The sequence below is a fragment of the Dryobates pubescens genome, chromosome 5, assembly GCF_014839835.1.
Source record: "Dryobates pubescens isolate bDryPub1 chromosome 5, bDryPub1.pri, whole genome shotgun sequence".
Taxonomy (NCBI): Eukaryota; Metazoa; Chordata; class Aves; order Piciformes; family Picidae; genus Dryobates; species Dryobates pubescens.
This window is the reverse complement of record NC_071616.1, coordinates 11,665,312-11,684,505: the sequence shown is the minus strand read 5'-3', so window position 1 is coordinate 11,684,505 and position 19,194 is coordinate 11,665,312. Positions and strand designations below refer to the sequence as shown.

The window sequence follows — 19,194 nt, the reverse complement described above, 5'->3', positions numbered from 1 at the left end:
GGGCACTAGTGTCCTCCCTACTCTAGTCATGAGGTCTGTGGTGACAGGTTGGACTCGATGATCTTTGAGGTCTCTCCCAACCTTAGTGATACTAACCCATTTCACACTCTCTAAGGTTGCTCATGAATGTGAATCAAAGCATGGTTATTAGTACTAACTGATACACTTGCTTCAAAAGTGCCCTTCTGAGCCAAACTAAAGCACTGTTGTAGCCTCTGGCTAGCAGCTGTTTACATGCATGGCTAAACCAAACCCTTGGACATGAATGTCCAAAATTTGGTCCTAGATTCCAACTTTGTAACTTGGACATATTTTTAGCAGTAGCATGGTGCATTCCTTGGTTCCCTTCAGCTCCTTTTGGTTATCCCAGTCCTTTTACAACTGATCTAATAAAGGCTTCTGCTTCTTTCTTGGCAGCATCTCAATAAAATGAATGTGAACATAAGAAGCCACATGAAATACCTAACCAGGTATCCAAATCCTCTCTTATGAAGCTACTGAGGTTGACTTGGCAAATAAATTAAAACCAGTTAATAACCAGTCAAAGTACTGCCTTTGATTGTCTAAAGCTCCTCCTTTTGTTCTAATGTCTCATCTCTCCTGATGGTGGTTACCAGCAAAACTCCACAGATTATCTGATCTATGCCAGGCAGTGAAAGTGAAGTATATAATTTGGCACTGTCTGTGGTGGTTTCCTCTTCAAACCATCTAATTTAAAGTTATGGGTATCTTCTCTCTCCATTGGCCATAACCTGAAATGTTTTTGTTCCTTACAGGTATTAGGGCCTCTTCAAAGCTGCTACTATCACTATTCCTCCATCACTGCTGTATGACAGATTATTCTTCCAGATTTGTATCATATTCTGACATGTCTCATTCATGGCTGCTAGCCTGTTCCCTTAAGGAAATCATCCAGCTGCAGCATGAGTAAAAATCTCCATACAAAAGACACAGTGATTAATACTTTATCTGCTCTCTTCTTCCCTTAATCTGAGGCACTCCTCTCTTTTTCAAAGTGAAGGTATATTCAGTAGAACTTTCTCCCCTAAGTATACTCATCAAGAATGAAAGTCTGAATTAACTGGAGACAGCTGTGTGATACTTCATAATTCATTAAATGGGATTTATATAGGCATGCCAAGAGACTCACAGCCTAACATAAACTTGTCTCAATTAGGAGTGTCACATTTGATGTTAGTTGGGATATCAGATCATGCTAGCTAGCTCCGTCATTTAATTTTGCAGTCAAGACAAATTAAACTTTAAAATGTGCTAAAATTCAAGTTAAAGACTTTTAAAAAATGGACAGATTTGTCACCTACTAAAAAAGAATGTGCTTTGTCTTAATTAGTATCTCAGACTAGACTGAGCTAATTATAGACTCAGAGTCATTTGGTTTGGATAGGACCTCTAACCCAACCATTAACCTAACACTGCCAAGCCCATTACCAAAGCATGTCCCTAAGTGCCACATCTACATGCCTTTTAAATACTCCAGGGATGGTGACTCAGCCACTTCCCTGTGCAGCCTCTTCCAATGCTTGAGAACCCTTTTGGTAAAGAAATTTTTCTTAATATCCAAACTAAACTTCCCCGGGGGCTACTTGAGGCCTTTTCCCCTTGCCCTATCACTTGTTACATGGGAGACCAATGCCCACCTCACTACAACCTCCTTTCAAGCAGTTGTAGAGAGTGAGAAGGTCTCTCCTGAGACTCCTTTCCTCCAGACTAACAACCACAGTTCCCTCAGCCACTTCTCCTAAATGTTGCTCTGCAGATCCTTCACCAGCTTCATTGCCCTTCTTTGGACATGCCCCAGGACCTCAGTGTCTTTCTTGTAGTATGAGGCCCCAAACTGAACATGGTATTTGAGGTGTGGTCTTGCCATTGCCAAGTACAGGAGGACAATCGCTCCCCTAGTCCCAATGGCCACATTATTTCTGATACAAACCACAATACTGTTGACCTCTTGGCCACCAGGGCACACTGCTATTGACCAAAACCCCCAGGTCCCTTTCCACTGTGCAGCTTTCCAGCCACTCTTCCAAGCCTGTAGTGCTGCATAGAGTTGTTGTGATCCAGTTGCAGGAATGAATATTTTATCTCTGAATTCTAATCCAAACAGCCAATACCCAAGTGTATTTGATCTTGCTGCATTAAGAATAAAAAATATTAGCCATTTAGCAGCTCTCAAATATGTATAATGAATGTAGCAGAGGCAAAATAAACTCAGACCTTCATGTTGCCCTGCAGACAATGTTCCAAATTCTTGCCAGAAGGATCATCTGTGAACAAAGAAAATCCCGTGTGGGATGGCTTCCTCATTCCTGTCTCCTGGTTGAGTCGCTGGATGAATTCATCAACTGTGGAGGAACCATCAAAACCTACAACCTGCAACGAAAGAGGAGTTAACTGAGGATAACCACAGCATTGGTAGGTATCACAACTACTGATGCCTGATTTCCTACAGATTGGTGTCTTAGGATTGGCTGCCAGCTCCTGTGATATCTTGCATATTGTGTTCATTTACATTGCTTGCTTGCCTGAAGTGTCTCAGTACATCTCTCCCTTTTCCCTAACTACCTTTTCTTCCTAAGATCTGTAGATCTGGGGCTGGATTCCTTTCATTTGCTTAGGGAAAATCACTAAGATGTTAAGTAGAAGAAGTATTATCTCCCAGTATCTCACAGAAATAAACAACAGTGCCACCCACTCACATGAAGGAAGATGTTACAGTGCAGTCCTCTAGTGCCCAGAAGAAAGGCAGCTATGGTGGCTCACCTGGTAGGTTCCGTTCATGAAGTGCACAGGGATGCTGAAGGGGAGTGAGTGGTGGTAAGGATTTCTCAGCAGGATGGATACAATCTCCATCCGGGAGGGCTTGGCTTCCCGCTCGCCAGTCTGTACAGTGCGGTCTACTGATCTCTGGCAGTAGATGGCATACTTGCCTATCTCACTCCTAGGTGAAGAGGTGGAGATAAGCCACAAACATACTTTGAATGTCATGTGCTCTTCCATATCCCATGTATTCCTCCCATTTTCAAAGTATTCCTCCCTCAGGGTTTTGCTCAAAGAAAGATACATCTCTGTGCAGATGTTCTGCTTCATCCCAACAGCCTAACAGCTGAAGCTGAAGTGAAAAAAGCTGCAACACAAACCTGAGCTCTAGGGATCTGTAAAACTAAAATAGGCAAGGTACTGTCTGGGAAGTGCAAGAGCATTCCCTGCTCCCAGATGGACTGCATATAGAACAGGAGTATCCTTTTCTCTACCCTGTTGCCATTATCCATTAAAGCAAGACTACTTCACCCTCGAGCTCACTGTCATGCCAGTGAAATTTACTTACTATCCTGTCAAGTCCACAGAAGTATTAATAATAGGTTGTAACATTAGTGTCTCAGGATTATGAGAGTTGTTTATCAATTTACAGAGTCATACAAATTGTACATTTCCATGCATTAACCCTACCTGTCAACCAAGAGACTCAACAAAGATTAAAGCAGGCTCGGGTTGGCTGGTAATTCAGCACAGTACAGGGACAGTTACTCATATGATCAAGGTTACTGTTGCCTGAAGAGAGTGCTCCACTGAAAAGCAGTGAACGTGTCCAGAGAAGGGCAACAAGGCCTGGGAGAGGCCTTGAGCACAAGCCCTATGAGGAGAGGCTGAGGGAGCTGGGGTTGTTTAGCCTGGAGAAGAGAAGGCTCAGGGGTGACCTCATTGCCCTCTACAACTACCTGAAAGGTGGTTGTAGCCAGGAAGGGGTTGGTCTCTTCTCCCAGGCAACCAGCACCAGAACAAGGGGACACAGTCTCAAACTGCACCAGGGGAGGTTTAGACTCAAAGTGAGGAGAAAGTTCTTCACCGAGCGAGTCGTTCGTCATTGGAATGTGCTGCCCAGGGAGGTGGTGGAGTCACCATCCCTGGAGATGTTTAAGAGGAGACTGGACGTGGCACTTGGTGCCATGGTCTAGTCATGAGGTCTGTGGAGACAGGTTGGACTCGATGATCCTTGGGGTCTCTTCCAACCTTAGTTATACTGTGATACATCTGCAGGAAGTTCTTTTGCTAGCACAGGTCACTCAGTTTGTGAACTGTCTTAGTATAAAGTAACAAGTTAATGTGAATGACTGAGGAGGGTGAGACTGATAATGCTGGAAATCTGCTTTCTCCATCACATTATTTTGCAGATGTGAGTTCTAAAATTGCTTCCACCTTTATCCTTGCACAAGGCAATCAGCTTAGCAGCAAATAACGCTGTTGTGCTCTTTACCTGGGATCTGCATGTCGCTGAAAGTGCTGTTTGATATACCAGAGGAAGTGATGTTGAGGCAGGAATAGAGGAGCACACAAAGCCAGGAGTTGCCAGCACTGCAAACATAAAACTGGACATGATTTTTGTTCTGCACTTGTCTGTTCTCTTTCATAGAATACTGTAACCAAAATGTCTGATGATGCCTAGTGCTTTTGTGAGTGATCACTTTGTGACATGTAGTCCAAGAGGCTTCAAAAGGAAGTGATGATCACAGGACAGAGAGCTCTTTGGTATCTCAGCCTGGACTCTAAGAGGCATTCTAAATGACCAGCCACTTATGAAAATTTTGAGTAATGTAACCAGAGATAAGTGAACAATTAAGACTTAAGTTAATACTTCTTTCCCCTCTTTGTAACTGCAAGCCACAAAGAATACACTGGGGAATTCTGTTTCAAATTTGATTTGCCAAAAAATTACAGTGCAAAAATCAGATTTAATCCTTGACAGTAATATTCATGATTTCCATGCTGCTGATTAACTAAAACAGAAAACAAATTCAATACAATCATAGCTAACCAACACAAGCCATGAATTTTGACTCTGAATGTGCTCTGAACAGACCATTTGCAACCAGTAAATGGTTAAGTTCAAGATACAATTTATTCTGCAAGCAGACACATTCTCGGTGCTGAGGTTCTCCTTTCTCCAGCACACCTTTAACATTTGCACAGTTTTGTGAGAACCAGTCCCATTGCTGATTATTAAAATATGGCATTAAATATAAAGCATTTGCAGAGTGGAAGTGACAAAAGAAGAGCTGACCTGAATGACCGAGTGGTTCTGGGGCTGTCGGCAGCTGGTCTGTTTAACAAGCTGGCAGTAAACTTCATTCTGCAGTTCAGTATGTGTCAAGCAGACCTGCAGTGCTGTCTGGGCAAGTGACACATGGTAATCAATAGAAGATGCCTCCACAGGAACATTGATGAACAGCTGACAGGACTGTAAAAAGGTGGAAGTTAGTCAGTGCCATGAATAGAATAGAATAGACCAGGTTGGAAGAGACATTCAAGATCATTGTGTCCAACCCATCATCTAACACCATCTAATCAACTAAACCATGGCACCAAGCACCCCATCAAGTCTCCTCCTAAACACCTCCAGTGATGGCAACTCCACCACCTCCCTGGGCAGCCCATTCCAATGGGCAATCACTCTCTCTATGAAGAATTTCTTCCTAACATCCAGCCTAAACCTCCCCTGGCGCAGCTTGAGACTGTGTCTTCTTGTTCTGGTGCTGGTTGCCTGAGAGAAGAGACCAGCCCCTGCATGTCTATAACCCCCCTTCAGGTAGTTGTAGAGAGCAATAAGGTCTCCCCTGAGCCTCCTCTTCTTCAGGCTAAGGAACTCCAGCTCCCTCAGCCTCTCAGCTTGTGCTCCAAACCCCTCCCCAGCTTTGTTGCCCTTCTCTGGACATGTTCCAGCAAGTCAACATCTTTCCTAAACTGAGGGGCCCAGAACTGGACACAGTACTCAATACAGCAACAGTTCCCAGATGCATTACAGACAATTAATGAATTCTTCTAAAGAACCTTGAAAGGAGGGAGGAGCATAAATACTTAGCTCCTATCCCTCCCTCTTTATGCTGTGGCAACTAGAAAACTCACTCAAGCTCCCACACCTGAGGAGCTCACAAGTCAGCACGAGAATCAAGGGAGAAACGTACCTGCCTTTCAGGCCTGTGCTTTACTTTGCTAAGACTGTCAAGTCTTACTGCTTATCTTACAATCCTAGAGAGCAAGAATCAAATCTCCAACAGCTTCATCACTGGTCTAACTGACACAACTGGTTTTACCAGTAAATTGTTTCTGTTTCCTTCAATCCAGCTACTGGAGAGGAAAAAGAAAGACAAAACCTGTAGGGAACATTGCTTCTAAACCCAGATTCCCTACAAGGAAAAATTAAACTGAGAGAGAATGATGTTCAACTGTTCTACTGTAATTCAATGACCCAGCAGGTCTGTCTAAAGCAGCCAGTGGTGACAGTAAATGTTGTGACAAACAACATGACCAAACAATGTTGTCCCAACAACAGAACAAAGTAACAGAAAACCTTGCACCATCCTTTTAGATACCTTAAAGAGTTTCAGAGCTTCAGTCTGTAGAGCTTCAGATGGCAGAGTGGTAAGGGATGTGTGCAACCCATCTTTACTGTAGCACAACATAGGATGTTTCCAGAGAGGAGAATCTGAGACAGCAGATGGGCAAAAACATGCATTGTCAGAAACAGAACAAAGACAGTGTCCACGCTGAACAGGAGCCTTGATGAAATGGCAAAGCATCTGAGGAAGCAGCACTGCACTAGGCCATATTTATCTTTGATTCCACTTCACTGATTTCAGCAAAGCTTGCCATGAACAAGGAGTCAGCAGCAGCAGAAGTATTGTCAATATCGCCATCCACAGTCCTGCTGTGCTAGAACTTATCAGCTGGATTCTGGTGACAAACTGCTTAGCAGTATGTTCAAACAAGAGACACAAACTCTGCTAGGGCAGCTGCCTGTGATGGGGGTTCACACATAGGTTCAGGAATGTGTGTATGTGCAGGTAAAGAGGATTAAGTACAAACACATGTTAATTAATACACATCTGAGAGTACAGTGCATTAACATAGGAGGAATGGATGAGCATGGATGCAAGCATGAGGGTTTAGATGTGCAGAGAGAGGGGCAAGATGCAAAGGCAAGTGTGTATGAGTGTGTTTAGAGGACAGAGCACATGTTTGTATGGTCAAGATTCCCAGGAAAGGAAAATTGTGAGCAAAACAACAGGAAAAATGAAAGCTCCAGTTCTTTTTTAATGCTACAGACATTCCAGATGATTTATAACTGATGGACTTGTCTAGTTTCACAATACCATGCCTCCTCTCCATCGGCATTACTGTAGAACTAGAGAAGAAGGATGCTCTATCATATGCACCCTACTGAGAATCCCCTTTCCTCACCTTTGGCTGGGAACTGATTTTAGCCTTCTTTATGCTTTGGGACCATGGAAAAGAGTTTGTGGTTTCTACTTACTAGGGTCTCCCTCTGCGTCCAATAGTTTTCCAATGAGTTGTTCGTATGATGTACCCACTGTGGCATTACTGCTACCAGCTGCTACAGTCAGATGGTACAGCCAGGTGTTCTAGGCACAAGGATGACAACACTACAGGTCAGCTCAGACCTTGTTCTCTACATAGAGCTTCAGTCTGTATGTCACATTTGCCCACTGAAACCAAAAAGACTCCTGTCCTCCAAGGAGGATGTCTTTCATACCTTCTCCTGTTTGGTGCGAATAAGTAAGTATGTGGGACTCTGGTCCTGTGGGTGAATCACCAGTGTACAATGGGATGAGAGAAGTCCTCCACCTGTGGCTTCATAATCTTCGTCAGAGTCACAGGAACGGTCTACTTCTTCCACTTTGGACTCACGCATAGGCAGATGCCCTAGGGGACACTATAAGGGGGGAAAGCCCATTAGTAAGTGTAGCTAATCTCCCACTATGGACAGGGAACACTGCGGGGCGAGGGGGGAAAGCAACAAACAGGTCAGCATGCTAGCAATTCTGTGAAAAACAAGGAATAAACTGTAACTGAGTGCTTAATTTAATGATGTAATCTTGTATTTCTGTAGGATCTCTTCACTTTAGTACAACTAAAGTACTTACAAACTGTGTTACTAGTTTACTTTTGTTCTTCAGAGGACATGTACAGGTCAGAATGAGAATATGCAAATAAAAAGATGGTCTTTCCCATGAAGTACTGGGTTTTAGCATTACACTTGTGAGTTGTTTGAGATCATTGGTTTTGGAAGACCAGATGTGTTTTCTGATGTCAGTTGCTCAGTATCATGAGCCACTGCCTTCCAATTCTGGTCAGACTCTGTTTGCTACTGGAAGATAAGTACTTTAGCAATTACATAAATGGGCAGATTCAGACAAACAGAGGGTATCCGCTGTGCTAACTCTGGAGGTCAGTGCCATGTATGAGTCACAGTATTCCTTAATATTCTACAGCTTGGGTTTTGACATCACTGAGCCAAAGTAATGGACCATTGGGCCAAAATTCCAGAAATGGAAGCACATCACACTGATAAAGTGGTCTCCTTCCCAGATTGTTGCTGCTTATTTTAATGACAGCATGCAGAATCTATCTGCAGCTGTATGGAAGTCTGCTGCTTATTTTAATGACAGCATGCAGAATCTATCTGCAGCTGTATGGAAGTCTGCTCTAAAGGCTTCAGAAGTCCAAATGAAGAAAGTGAGAAACAAGATAAACAGTGATCAGAGAAAAAGCAATCACTCACCTCTTAAGTATTTTGTCATTTTTGCTTTAAAAAACAACAAACAAACAAAACAAACCACCACCAACAAAAAATGCAACAGAATCCAGAGAAAATACTGATTTTCTTTGAGGAGCAGATGCTGTTAGAAGTACAGCCAAAGAAGAGTTTGAAGCATAAGACACAAAAGCAGTAAAAGGAAGAGAATTGTTCAGGAACAAAAAGGGAAAAGGAATTACCTTATCTTCATGATTTCGGTAATAGTAGAAAGTTTTCCCAATCAGTGCACACCAGACCAGCTTGGAGTGACCATGCTTGACCTGTAAGACAGACAAAGAAATACATGTTTTTAACACCAGCAATGTTGCTGGAGTGATTTTCTAGGGTTTCAGCTCCCAATTCAACTTGCCTTTAAAACCTGCATATATATTTGTCCTGTGCTAATATGAACTCGGTTCACAACATACAGGTTACCACTTCCAAAACCAGGAAAGTGCATCCCATCTAAGTAGATGGGGCACAGGTTCTTATGAGTTTAAGATTTTGTGAAGTAATTTTTACTCCCTCCTAGCAACTCATATCTATCTCCTGAAATATATTAAGAATAACCTTTTTTTTTGGATTTTAAACCCAAATAAATTCATCTTGGCAGGAAAAGACCAGTCAACGTGCAGTCAAAGGAGCTGGTTTCTGTTGCAGAAGAACAAGCTTCAGACACAGGGGGTTTTTTAGCCATTTCTAGCTGGTGACCAGAATTACATTTAAAAATGCATAGTAACTTGCTCTGTAATACCAATCAATGGATGGAACTAGCACAAAGCCAAAGAATTTTCTGAGATTATACTTGGTACCGAGGGTCATGCAGTCTGTTATGATGGGAATAAATGCTAACCTAGAACCATACCAGCCTTTCTTTGAACCTCTCCTATATCCCCAAGTTAAGATTCATTCAATGTGAAATGTGACAACATTTCCTGGTTTTTGGGGCTTGTTTGGTTGTGGGTTTTATTGTTATAACATGCTGTTTTCTTCTTTTGAAGAAAATCATCAATAAATTTGCAGATGACACCAAGATGGGGACAGGTGTTGATCTGTTAGAGGGTAGGAGAGCTCTGCAGAGGGACCTTGACAGGCTGGGCAGATGGGAAGAGTCCAAGGGCATGAGATTTAACACATCTAAGTGCTGGGTTCTACCACATTGGCCACAACAAGCCCATGCAGTGCTACAGGCTGTGGTCAGAGTGGCTGGAGAGCAGCCAGACAGAAAGGGACCTGGGGGTACTGGTTGATAGTAGGCGGAACATGAGACAGCAGTGTGCCCAGGTGGCCAAGAAGGCCAATGGCATCCTGGCCTGTATCAGGAACAATGTGGCCAGGAGAAGCAGGGAGGTCATTCTCCCTCTGTACACAGCACTGGTTAGGCCACACCTTGAGTACTGTGTCTAGTTCTGGCCCCCTCAGTTTAGGAAAGATGTTGACTTGCTGGAACGTGTCCAGAGAAGGGCAACAAAGCTGCTGAGGGGTTTGGAGCACAAGCCCTATGAGGAGAGGCTGAGGGAGCTGGGGTTGCTTAGCCTGGAGAAGAGGAGGCTCAGGGGAGACCTTATTGCTCTCTACAACTACCTGAAGGGAGGTTGTAGGCAGGCAGGGGCTGGTCTCTTCTCCCAGGCAACCAGCACCAAAACAAGAGAACACAGTCTCAAGCTGCACCAGGGGAGGTTTAGGCTGGATGTTAGGAAGAAATTCTTCATAGAGAGAGTGATTGCCCATTGGAATGGGCTGCCCAGGGAGGTGGTGGAGTCACCATCACTGGAGGTGTTTAGGAGGAGACTTGATGGGGTGCTTGGTGCCATGGTTTAGTTGACTAGACAGTATTGGATAATAGGTTGGATGCAATGATCTTGAAGGTCTCTTCCAACCTGGTCTACTCTACTCTACTCCACTCATACTCTAAGTATTTGTTATTATTCACTGTTTCACAAAGAACCTCTCAGTAGCTCTGCTTGTCCCATTCCTTACCAACAAACGTTCCTCTCTCTGAAGTACAGAAGATTACTGCCACTTTTCTTTCTTTACTCACTCTTCTACAGACCATTAAAATAATTATTTCTTGGTGACATTTACTGCACAAACCAAGAAGCCTGCTGACTGACAATACTAAGTTAAATTGAACAAGGCAAGAAAAAATATTTTACCTTGGTGAGCCAACCTTTTACAGTAGGTTTTGCATCACTGTGAGGAACACCAACAGGACCGGTCACTTGCACTCTCAGAATACTCTGAAGGACATGAATCCACTCCTCCAGGATGTTGGGAGAGTCTGCTGTCAAGAAGTAGGTTCTCTTTTCTGTCACAAGCTGGGAGGAAAAGGAGTGAGAAGTATAAATCTGCACACCTATGCATCTTTTCTCCAGCTGCTCAGTTTCATTATCCAATACAATTTTTTTGTGGTTCATGAGGGTTTTTTTTAAGGTAGGAAAAAATGTTCTAACCCTCCAAGTTCCAATGAAAGAACAGAAACTCAGGTTAATCAAATGCTCATGAGGTCTCTTGCTCTTTCTCTTGGATATTGTGACTTTCTCTCCTCTCATCCTTGCTTGCACACATTTTTTCTTTTTAAAAGGTACCTCCATAAATGTGGTGGTGGGTTTTGCTGCCTTTACTTTGTATGGTATTTTGCCTTCAGTAGCTTGTGGCTGTGAGCAGAAAGATGCTATGAACTGAGTAACAGGACAAAGTAGCTCACAGGTCAGGCCATGTGCCTTTCAGTAAGAGCATGAGAGAAACTTTAATGCCACCTTTGTAATGAAGTCCTTTAACAACAATGACTTAAAATTGCATCCACTGATGGGCCAATTTCTAATACTTCTGAAGCCAAATTCTAGTAGGATGATTGTGCAGATCCTCCAAACATGTGAAGTCAGGGAGGAGACCTTGTGAGAGGAATCTTTCAGAAAGAGGAGATCCTAGGTACTGTCTTGTTTTAATAGTTTTAAGACTCACTTTTCCCCACAGATTTCAAGCTCTGGGTCCTGACTCCAAAAAAGGAAAATGTTATGATGTAAAGAACCCCCCAAAATAAACAAGAGTTTCTTTCCATTTCAAAAGGCTGTATTTGGGTTATAATTTAGCTCTTTCTCCATTATTTATTAAACTGTCTGTTTTGTGCCCGGAAGCACAGGGGCCAGATAAAGTCAGCTTATATCAGCTGAGATGTGCAGTACCATTCAGCTTGAAATAAGTGCTCTCTCATTCAGCCACTGAGTGTGTGGTTATCTGCAGGATGAAAAAGCAATGCTTACCTGGAATGTCTGGGACCCTTCACCTCTGACAATTTGGCAGGAGGAATTCAGCTCCATCTGCCCTTGTGGTTTGTGGATGACATCACTCTGAAAAGAGAAAAGCAAACAACCTTTCTGTATCTAAAAAAAATTCAGATGGGTCTTGGAGTACTTAAACACAAGAGGTGTTCAAGAGGGGATTGGACGTGGCACTTGGTGCCATGGTTTAGTAGTCATGAGGTCATGGGTGACAGGTTGGACTTGATGATCTTTGAGGTCTCTTCCAACCTTATTGATTCTATGATTCTGTTAAAATACACACATGCAGGCTGGAGTCTGCATTCATGAGCTGGAAAGGACAGCTGACAGTTGTCAGCTTGAATATCAGACAGTGTGATCCTGTTGCAATGATGGAGCATAAGGTTCCTTAACAGTAGCAGACACTATAACAAACACTGTCTTATGAAATTCAGATTGGAGATTATGAAAAAAAACAAACCAACAAACCCAAACCCTTTCTCACTGGGAAGGCAACACAATACCAAATGAGTACTCAGAGAGCAGCTGAATTTCTACCTTTGAAAGTTTTCAAGATTCAGATACACCAAGCCACAAGTGGTTTGATTTACAGCTGGTGACAGTCGACATTCAATGTGTCAGTTGGACTAGGGTCTTTCAGAAATCCCTTCCAACCAACAGTACAAATTCTGCATATTTATGAAATTTGTATATACAAAAAATGTATAATGTATAACTGGCTTGTGAATGCTGGTGGGCAAACCTAGTATCAGAAATAGAGATGCATTGTGCTGTAAAGTGTACCACTGTCTTGTCAGAATGTGACAACAGCTGTGAAAAACAAACAAGTTGAAAACAAATCTTCTCAACATTCCTGACCTGCAGGCAAAGATGTGTACATACACAGAAATATTGTGTATATACACACTGTGCAGGTATAGAGGAAATTACTGTGGCCAGAAGAACAAAACCATGGAAATAACCCCGAGTCTAGTTCTCTTTAATGTGGCTAAGTACAGCAGAATAATGAAGGCCAACAATAAATGTATTTTATTGTATATACAAATTTTCAGTGCACACTGCTTGAATTTTTGAAATAATGTAACTTCTTTTGAAACAGTTGTGAGCTATAAAACAGATTTGGAAATGTTTGAATGCACAAACATGTTCTGTTAGTAGTTTTTCCAGACTACATGTTGCTTATTTTCAATTGCACCCTAGTTTCCTAATACTTCTATGTCCATCTGAGAGGGTGAAAAACACAAGACTGTAACTTTGACCCCCCCTGAAAGTTGTAGGTTTCCTCAGAGCCTCATATGCTGACTGGTCTGCACCCTCCTGGTGTTGTAATATATTTTTCCTTTATTTTCATCTTAAACATGACTAAAGCCAGGCCATAGTATGCCTTCTGCTTTTTGTGCTCTGTATGCAACTGACTAATAGATTTCTGCCCTTGTGAACAATCTTACATATGCTGGAAAATGCTACCACATGGAGCTCCCCTGCCTAAGCAGAAACCCATAGTTGATGCTGTGGGTCAGACATAAAGCTCTTTGGCAGGACATTCTGGGGGAAGCTTGCCCATGGCTTGCCTATACCACCACAACAGCGCTGTCAGCCTGGAAGTGGTTCTGCAGACAACTTCCCCTGTCCCTCCACGCAGGAGTAAATGTATTCTCATGACTCACCGGGGACTTGTAGTACATTATTTGTCTGTTTCTTAGAACAAACCATCGTCTCTTCCACATCTTCACCTGGCTTCCCATTTTCAGCAAGTAACCTGATTTTTCCATGGGTTCCTGGAGGGCAAAGAGCAAAGGGGAGAGAAGGCTGTCTTGTGCCTCTCAAAATACAAATGAAAGAGTGCTGAAATCAAGCTCAGACATTTGCTGTGTCTCTGATTTTCTCTGTGTGATGGGAGTATCAGCCATACAAGGTCAGTGCTCTCTGATCAACTTGGAAAGAGTCCTAGACTATCTGTGTAGTGGCAAATATTACATTGTGTTGTTTTAGCAAATAAACCATCTGAAGATCACTTCAGTGATGGCTTGAGGCACTGAAAACTTACTTGTTTTCCTACCACAGCAGTGATTTTTCAAGTAAAAGTGAAGGCCATGATTAGCCTCCTGTTCCTTGCCTGCTTGATTCCTTACATTTATGAGTGCAGAATTTAATGCTGCCTGTGTTTGAATTTTGGTTGGCTGTTTTTGTTTTCCCTTAGGACAAAATATTCAGTTGCTTTTCCTTACTCACTCCAAATTTCCAGACCTGTTTTGTCACAAAAGTATAATGGCATCATTAAAGTAGAGTCTGACTACAGGCAACCAGTATAGGTCATCAGGAAACAAAAATATAAACACTGAGGGCTGTGTTACGTAGCCACGTAACAGAAATTGCACCTTCTTCTAAAGCATCAGATAATGTAGTTTGATACAGATCAGCTGGACCAACAGACCAGTCTGTTAGAGAATCACTTTGCAGGGGTTAACTCTTTATATTGTAGTTGAGATTTTTTCAAGGCCATGACTGTTTACGTCTCTCATAACTGTGAGGTAGCAACACTTACAGTGCAGATTCCACCGTCAGTGGAATAGGAAGATGTTCGCTGTAGCTTATGTTCTGGCTCTGAATAGTCACCATCCAAGGAGTAGGCATCAGGAGGGATGGCATAGTCACTCTCAGAGCTCAGTGAGGACATAGAGACACCTGTTCAAAATAAAGAATGAGAAATATGGCTAGACAGAAGCACACACTGAATACTGCACACTCAGGAAAAGTCTTTGAGTTCACCATTAAGGCCTTTGTGTTCAAGAAGAATAAATCAGGTCAAACTTTGGAAACTCAAACCCCAGTAACCAAACTTAGAGGATGGTTTGGTTTGGTTTTTTTTTTTTTCCCTAGGAAGACAAGTAGCGAGAGAGAGTTTTGGATACTGACAGTGAAATAAATTTGTTGCTGAATGAACAGAGGTTGAAACAACACTTTTAAAAATATAAAAATCAACAGACTTGTTATCTAAGCATAGATGTACTGTTTTCAGCTTGGAAACATCCATTATAAAGCCTCAAGCCCCTCTCATTTAAACTAAAGAAAAGGCTCCTTCACTAGCAATGGGGCTTTGTTTTCTGTGAATCTTCCACCACTAGTCCATGGCAATACACAGATGCATCAGCCAATGACTCAGGAAAGAACATGACATGAAATGGGTTTTTATTTCATTGACTACCAGTTGTAATGAAAATTCCACTCAAAGTTCCAGTTTAACCTTCCTAGTAGTCAAGAAAAATTGTCCTAGCCAGGACCCAAATTACCTCATGCCCCTCACAGATAGGGAAGATCTGCTTATTGGTCAAGAAATTATCAGCCAGTGACAGATAAACATTTTCTTCTATGTCTCAATACTAGCTTGATTACAAATGAGAAGTCACAGGTAAGGTATGGGTGGCTTCACTAGACATGTGACTTGGAAGATGAATTCTTCACATAATCTTAGTTTAGTGAGTGCCTGCATGGAAATCTACCAGCAGTAAATCCATCTAAAAGACAGATTTCTGCTGAGCAGCTGTTGATGTCTGGGAGAACTTAATAGCATCACCAAAGCTAAGCATTTGCTTGTCACTGATGATGCTGTTCAGGACATGTTGCTTCACCCATGAGAATGGAGTTCATGCTTCTCAGTATCAATACTCTCACTTTACCTCTCTTCACTGCACGAGGGCTGCCTGGCATGCTAGCTTTCCTGTTCTCAGATCCAGCTGTAGAAGTCCTGAAGCTGGCATGGGAGCCACAGTCATCATCAGAGCCAGAAGACTCATCTAGGAAAGGCACGTTGCTGATCTGAGTGGCTTTCTGGAGAACAGAAAGGAAATGTGGCAATCAGCACAGGCCCTTCATTTTCATACTGTCCTGCTCAGGGCTACTCATTTCCTCCCTTTCTTGTGTAAGAAGTTCCAGGCTGGACTCTCTCATTTGATCTGTTTGAGATCTGGTGACACTTGCCTACTGTTCCACAAGCCCTGTGATTCCCTGTAAACTCTCAAGAGCCTGTTTCCATTCTCTAAGCTATGCTATCACCCCTAGATTTCCACAGCCTCATAATAACCAATGAAGATTCTTGGATCAAAACTTGCTGCAATGTTCTCTATTCCTAAGTACATTTGTCACCTGCTACTCCTTTGGCATTCTTTTGGTGTCCATTACATCCTAGAATTCTCTGATTTTCTTTCCTTAAATGCACAGCTTCATCTGGGATGCACTAAGAAAAATGTGTCCAGCAGGTCTAGGGAAGTTCTCCTCCCCCTCTACTCTGCTGTGGTGAGTCCACATCTGGAATACTGTGTCCAGTTTTGGGCTCCCCAATTCAAGAGAGACAGGGACCTACTAGAAAGAGTCCAATGGAGAGCAACAAGGATGATTTGGGGACATGAACATCTCTCCTATAAAGAAAGACTGAGAGATCTGGGGTTGTTTTGTCCTGAGAAGAAAAGGCTGAGAGGGGATCTTATCAATGTCTATAAATATCTGAGGGCTGGGTGTCAAAATGAAGGTGATGGTCTCTGTGGTAGTGCCCAGTGATAGGACAAGGAACAATGGGTACAAGCTGGAACACAGGAAGTTCCACCTCAGCACGAGGAGAAACTTCTTTACGGTGAGGGTGATGGCGCACTGGAACAGGCTGCCCAGAGAGGTTGTGGCAGCCTCTTCTCTAGAGGCTTTCAAAACCCACCTGGATGTGTTCCTGTGCACCCTGCCCTAGGTGATCCTACTTTGGCAGGGGGCTTGGACTCAAAGATCTCTAAAGATCCTTTCCAATCCCCAACATCCTGTGGTTCTGTGATTCTGTGATCCCATCCTCTCTAATTATTAGCAGACTTAGATCATGTTTTCCATAACGGGAAAAGTGAGTAACTCCTTACCCCCTTCAGCGTAGTGTAGACTGGCACTGTGACATTTCTGTAGATCAGACAGGAAAATGGCCCAGAAGGTGAACATGAGAAATTGGATACTGGGAAAAATTCAGAAAGAGACCAAATAATACAAACTGATGAAGAGGAGGAGGTTTTAATTGAGAGCTACACGTATGTGGGTAAGACTTTATGCAGCCACTTGGAACACAAAATAATGGAGGGTTGCCATCCTGTACAGTTTGCCCTCAAAAGGGCCAGGGGATGTGTTATTCAAGGCACACAACTCCCAGAGACAGCTGCAATGCTCCTTCTGTTTAGCCTTTAAGAGATCTTACCCAACCTGTGCTCCCCATGGTACAATGGCAATCCCATGCACCATTTTCAAACAAGTAAAATATGGAACAGGGGAAGGTGATGGTGAATCCAAGACTAAAAGCAGGCCACAAACATACAGAGGCAGAACAGTGTCAGCAAATGTGAAGGAGATAATGAGGCCCCTGAAGACATCACTGAATGTAGGGGCTCAAACAGCCCAGCTCCAACTGCCCCTGAGATCAGATGTATCCTCCTCCCTTTCTTTATTGTGGCTATCTGCAATATCAGATTTACCAGAAGCTCAGGTCCCACATTATCACTGTAAACCCCCTCTAAGGATGGATCTTGATCTTGTCCAGAACTTACAGCAGTTTGAAGTATCATTCACCACGGCCACTTCAGACAATCTCATGCCAGATTTGGCCACAGCATAGATTCGGCTCTCCTGGAACAATAATGCCATGAACAGCATTGGTCAGAAAAAAAACATTTCATGCAAAACTAAATGTTTGTCACAGAATCACATCACAACCACACCTTTGGGCAGGAAGAGGGGCCCTGTTAGATTGCTCTGCTCCACTAGATGTTGCATGAAATGTGGAAATTACATTTGAATCGAAACAGGCTTGGCCAATAAATGCTACAGAGATGATATCTACAGACTGGAAAACCTACATAAAATAATCAATAAATTACTGTATCACAGTTTGGAAAAAGCTGGGGTTTCCACTTTATGAACAATGCATTAAAATCAATCAAGATCAGAGTCATCACCTGCATCCCCCTGATAAGGCAATGAAAAGAAATGCTTGTAATCACAGGATGTTAAGGGTTGGAAGGGACCTCTGGAGATCTTTTGAGTCAAAACCCCCTTTCCACAGCAGGACCATAGAATCTAGCATAGATCGCACAGGAACACATCCAGATGGGTCTTGAAAGCTTCTAGGGAAGGAGACTTCACAAGCTCTCTGGGGAGCTTGTTCCAGTGCTCTGTGACCCTTACAGTAAAGAAGTTTTTCTTCATGTTGGGGTAGAACTTCTTGTGCTGTAGTTTACATCCACCCAGGGTGCAAGTGAGAAGAGGCTGTCCCTTCATTCTTGACACCCAGCCCTCATATATTTATATACATTTATTGGATTCCCTCTCAGTCTTCTCCTCTCCAGACTAAAAAGTCTCTCAGCCTTTCCTCATAAGGCAGTGCTCCACTCCCTTAATCATCCTTGAGCCTATGTCTGTTACAACAACATACAGAGCTTTCAGTCCAAAGGATCCCCAAGTACTTTGCAAATTGATAAAGATTCCAGGGTAGGGATGCTCCTTAAAGCGTACAACCAATCACACCCATGTGTCCTGGGTTGGGGACACCAGGAGGGGACAGAGGAGTGCAGGTGCAGCTGCCAAAGGACCAAACCAGAGACAGGGAAAGTATTTTTACTGTTAATTTCTTGCTTTGTTGTGGGGTTTTACTTTTTCGGTTGCCTAATCTTGAAAAGAACTAATGAAACAGCTAAAGGGGGTTAGCATTGAGGGCCAGCAGGTCTTCTTGGCAAGGTCTCCCTGGACCAGGGGAGTGAGGGTGAGGATCACTCAAAGAATTCTCCCTGAACCTTCAAGAGTGATTCTCCTCCCCCTCTCCTCTGCCCTGGTGAGACCACATCTGGAGTATTGTGTCCAGTTCTGGTCTCCTCAGTTCTACTATATCCTCAGGGATATAGTAGAGAGTGTTCAACGGAGTGTTCAACGGAGGCTTGTAGGATTGCACATCTGTCTGATGGGGAAAGGCTGAGAGACTTGGGGCTGTTTAATCTGAAAAAGAGCAGACTGAGAGAAGATCTGATCAATGTTTACAAATATCTGAAGAGTAGATGTCAAGAAGAAGGTGCCAGCGGCTTTTCACTGGTGCCCTGTGACAGGACAAGGGGCAATGGACACAAACTGCAACACTGGAAGTTCCACCTCAACATGATGAAAAACTTCTTTATTGTGAGGGTGCTCGAGCCCTGGAGCAGGCTGCCCAGAGAGGTGGTGGCATCTTGTTCTCTAGAGACTTTCAAGACCCATCTGGATGCTTTCCTGTGTGACCTGCCCTTTGGCAGGAGT

The 19,194-nt window shown here is 43.1% G+C and overlaps 1 protein-coding gene across 1 annotated transcript in view; it reads right to left on the bottom strand.

Moving 5' to 3' along the window:
- The window catches only part of PLEKHH1 (pleckstrin homology, MyTH4 and FERM domain containing H1), a 54,186-nt gene that overhangs the window by 7,948 nt on the left and 27,044 nt on the right, over positions 1 to 19,194 (bottom strand). The window contains exons 8-22 of the mRNA XM_054161610.1: positions 17,460 to 17,538; positions 16,788 to 16,876; positions 15,570 to 15,720; positions 14,438 to 14,577; positions 13,560 to 13,670; positions 11,875 to 11,961; positions 10,768 to 10,929; positions 8,812 to 8,892; positions 7,568 to 7,747; positions 7,328 to 7,436; positions 6,387 to 6,499; positions 5,078 to 5,254; positions 4,274 to 4,371; positions 2,782 to 2,959; positions 2,236 to 2,391 (exon numbers count right to left, since the gene is read on the bottom strand). Coding sequence (XP_054017585.1) covers positions 2,236 to 2,391; positions 2,782 to 2,959; positions 4,274 to 4,371; positions 5,078 to 5,254; positions 6,387 to 6,499; positions 7,328 to 7,436; positions 7,568 to 7,747; positions 8,812 to 8,892; positions 10,768 to 10,929; positions 11,875 to 11,961; positions 13,560 to 13,670; positions 14,438 to 14,577; positions 15,570 to 15,720; positions 16,788 to 16,876; positions 17,460 to 17,538 — 1,911 coding nt within the window. The remainder of the gene's footprint in view (positions 1 to 2,235; positions 2,392 to 2,781; positions 2,960 to 4,273; positions 4,372 to 5,077; positions 5,255 to 6,386; positions 6,500 to 7,327; positions 7,437 to 7,567; positions 7,748 to 8,811; positions 8,893 to 10,767; positions 10,930 to 11,874; positions 11,962 to 13,559; positions 13,671 to 14,437; positions 14,578 to 15,569; positions 15,721 to 16,787; positions 16,877 to 17,459; positions 17,539 to 19,194) is intronic.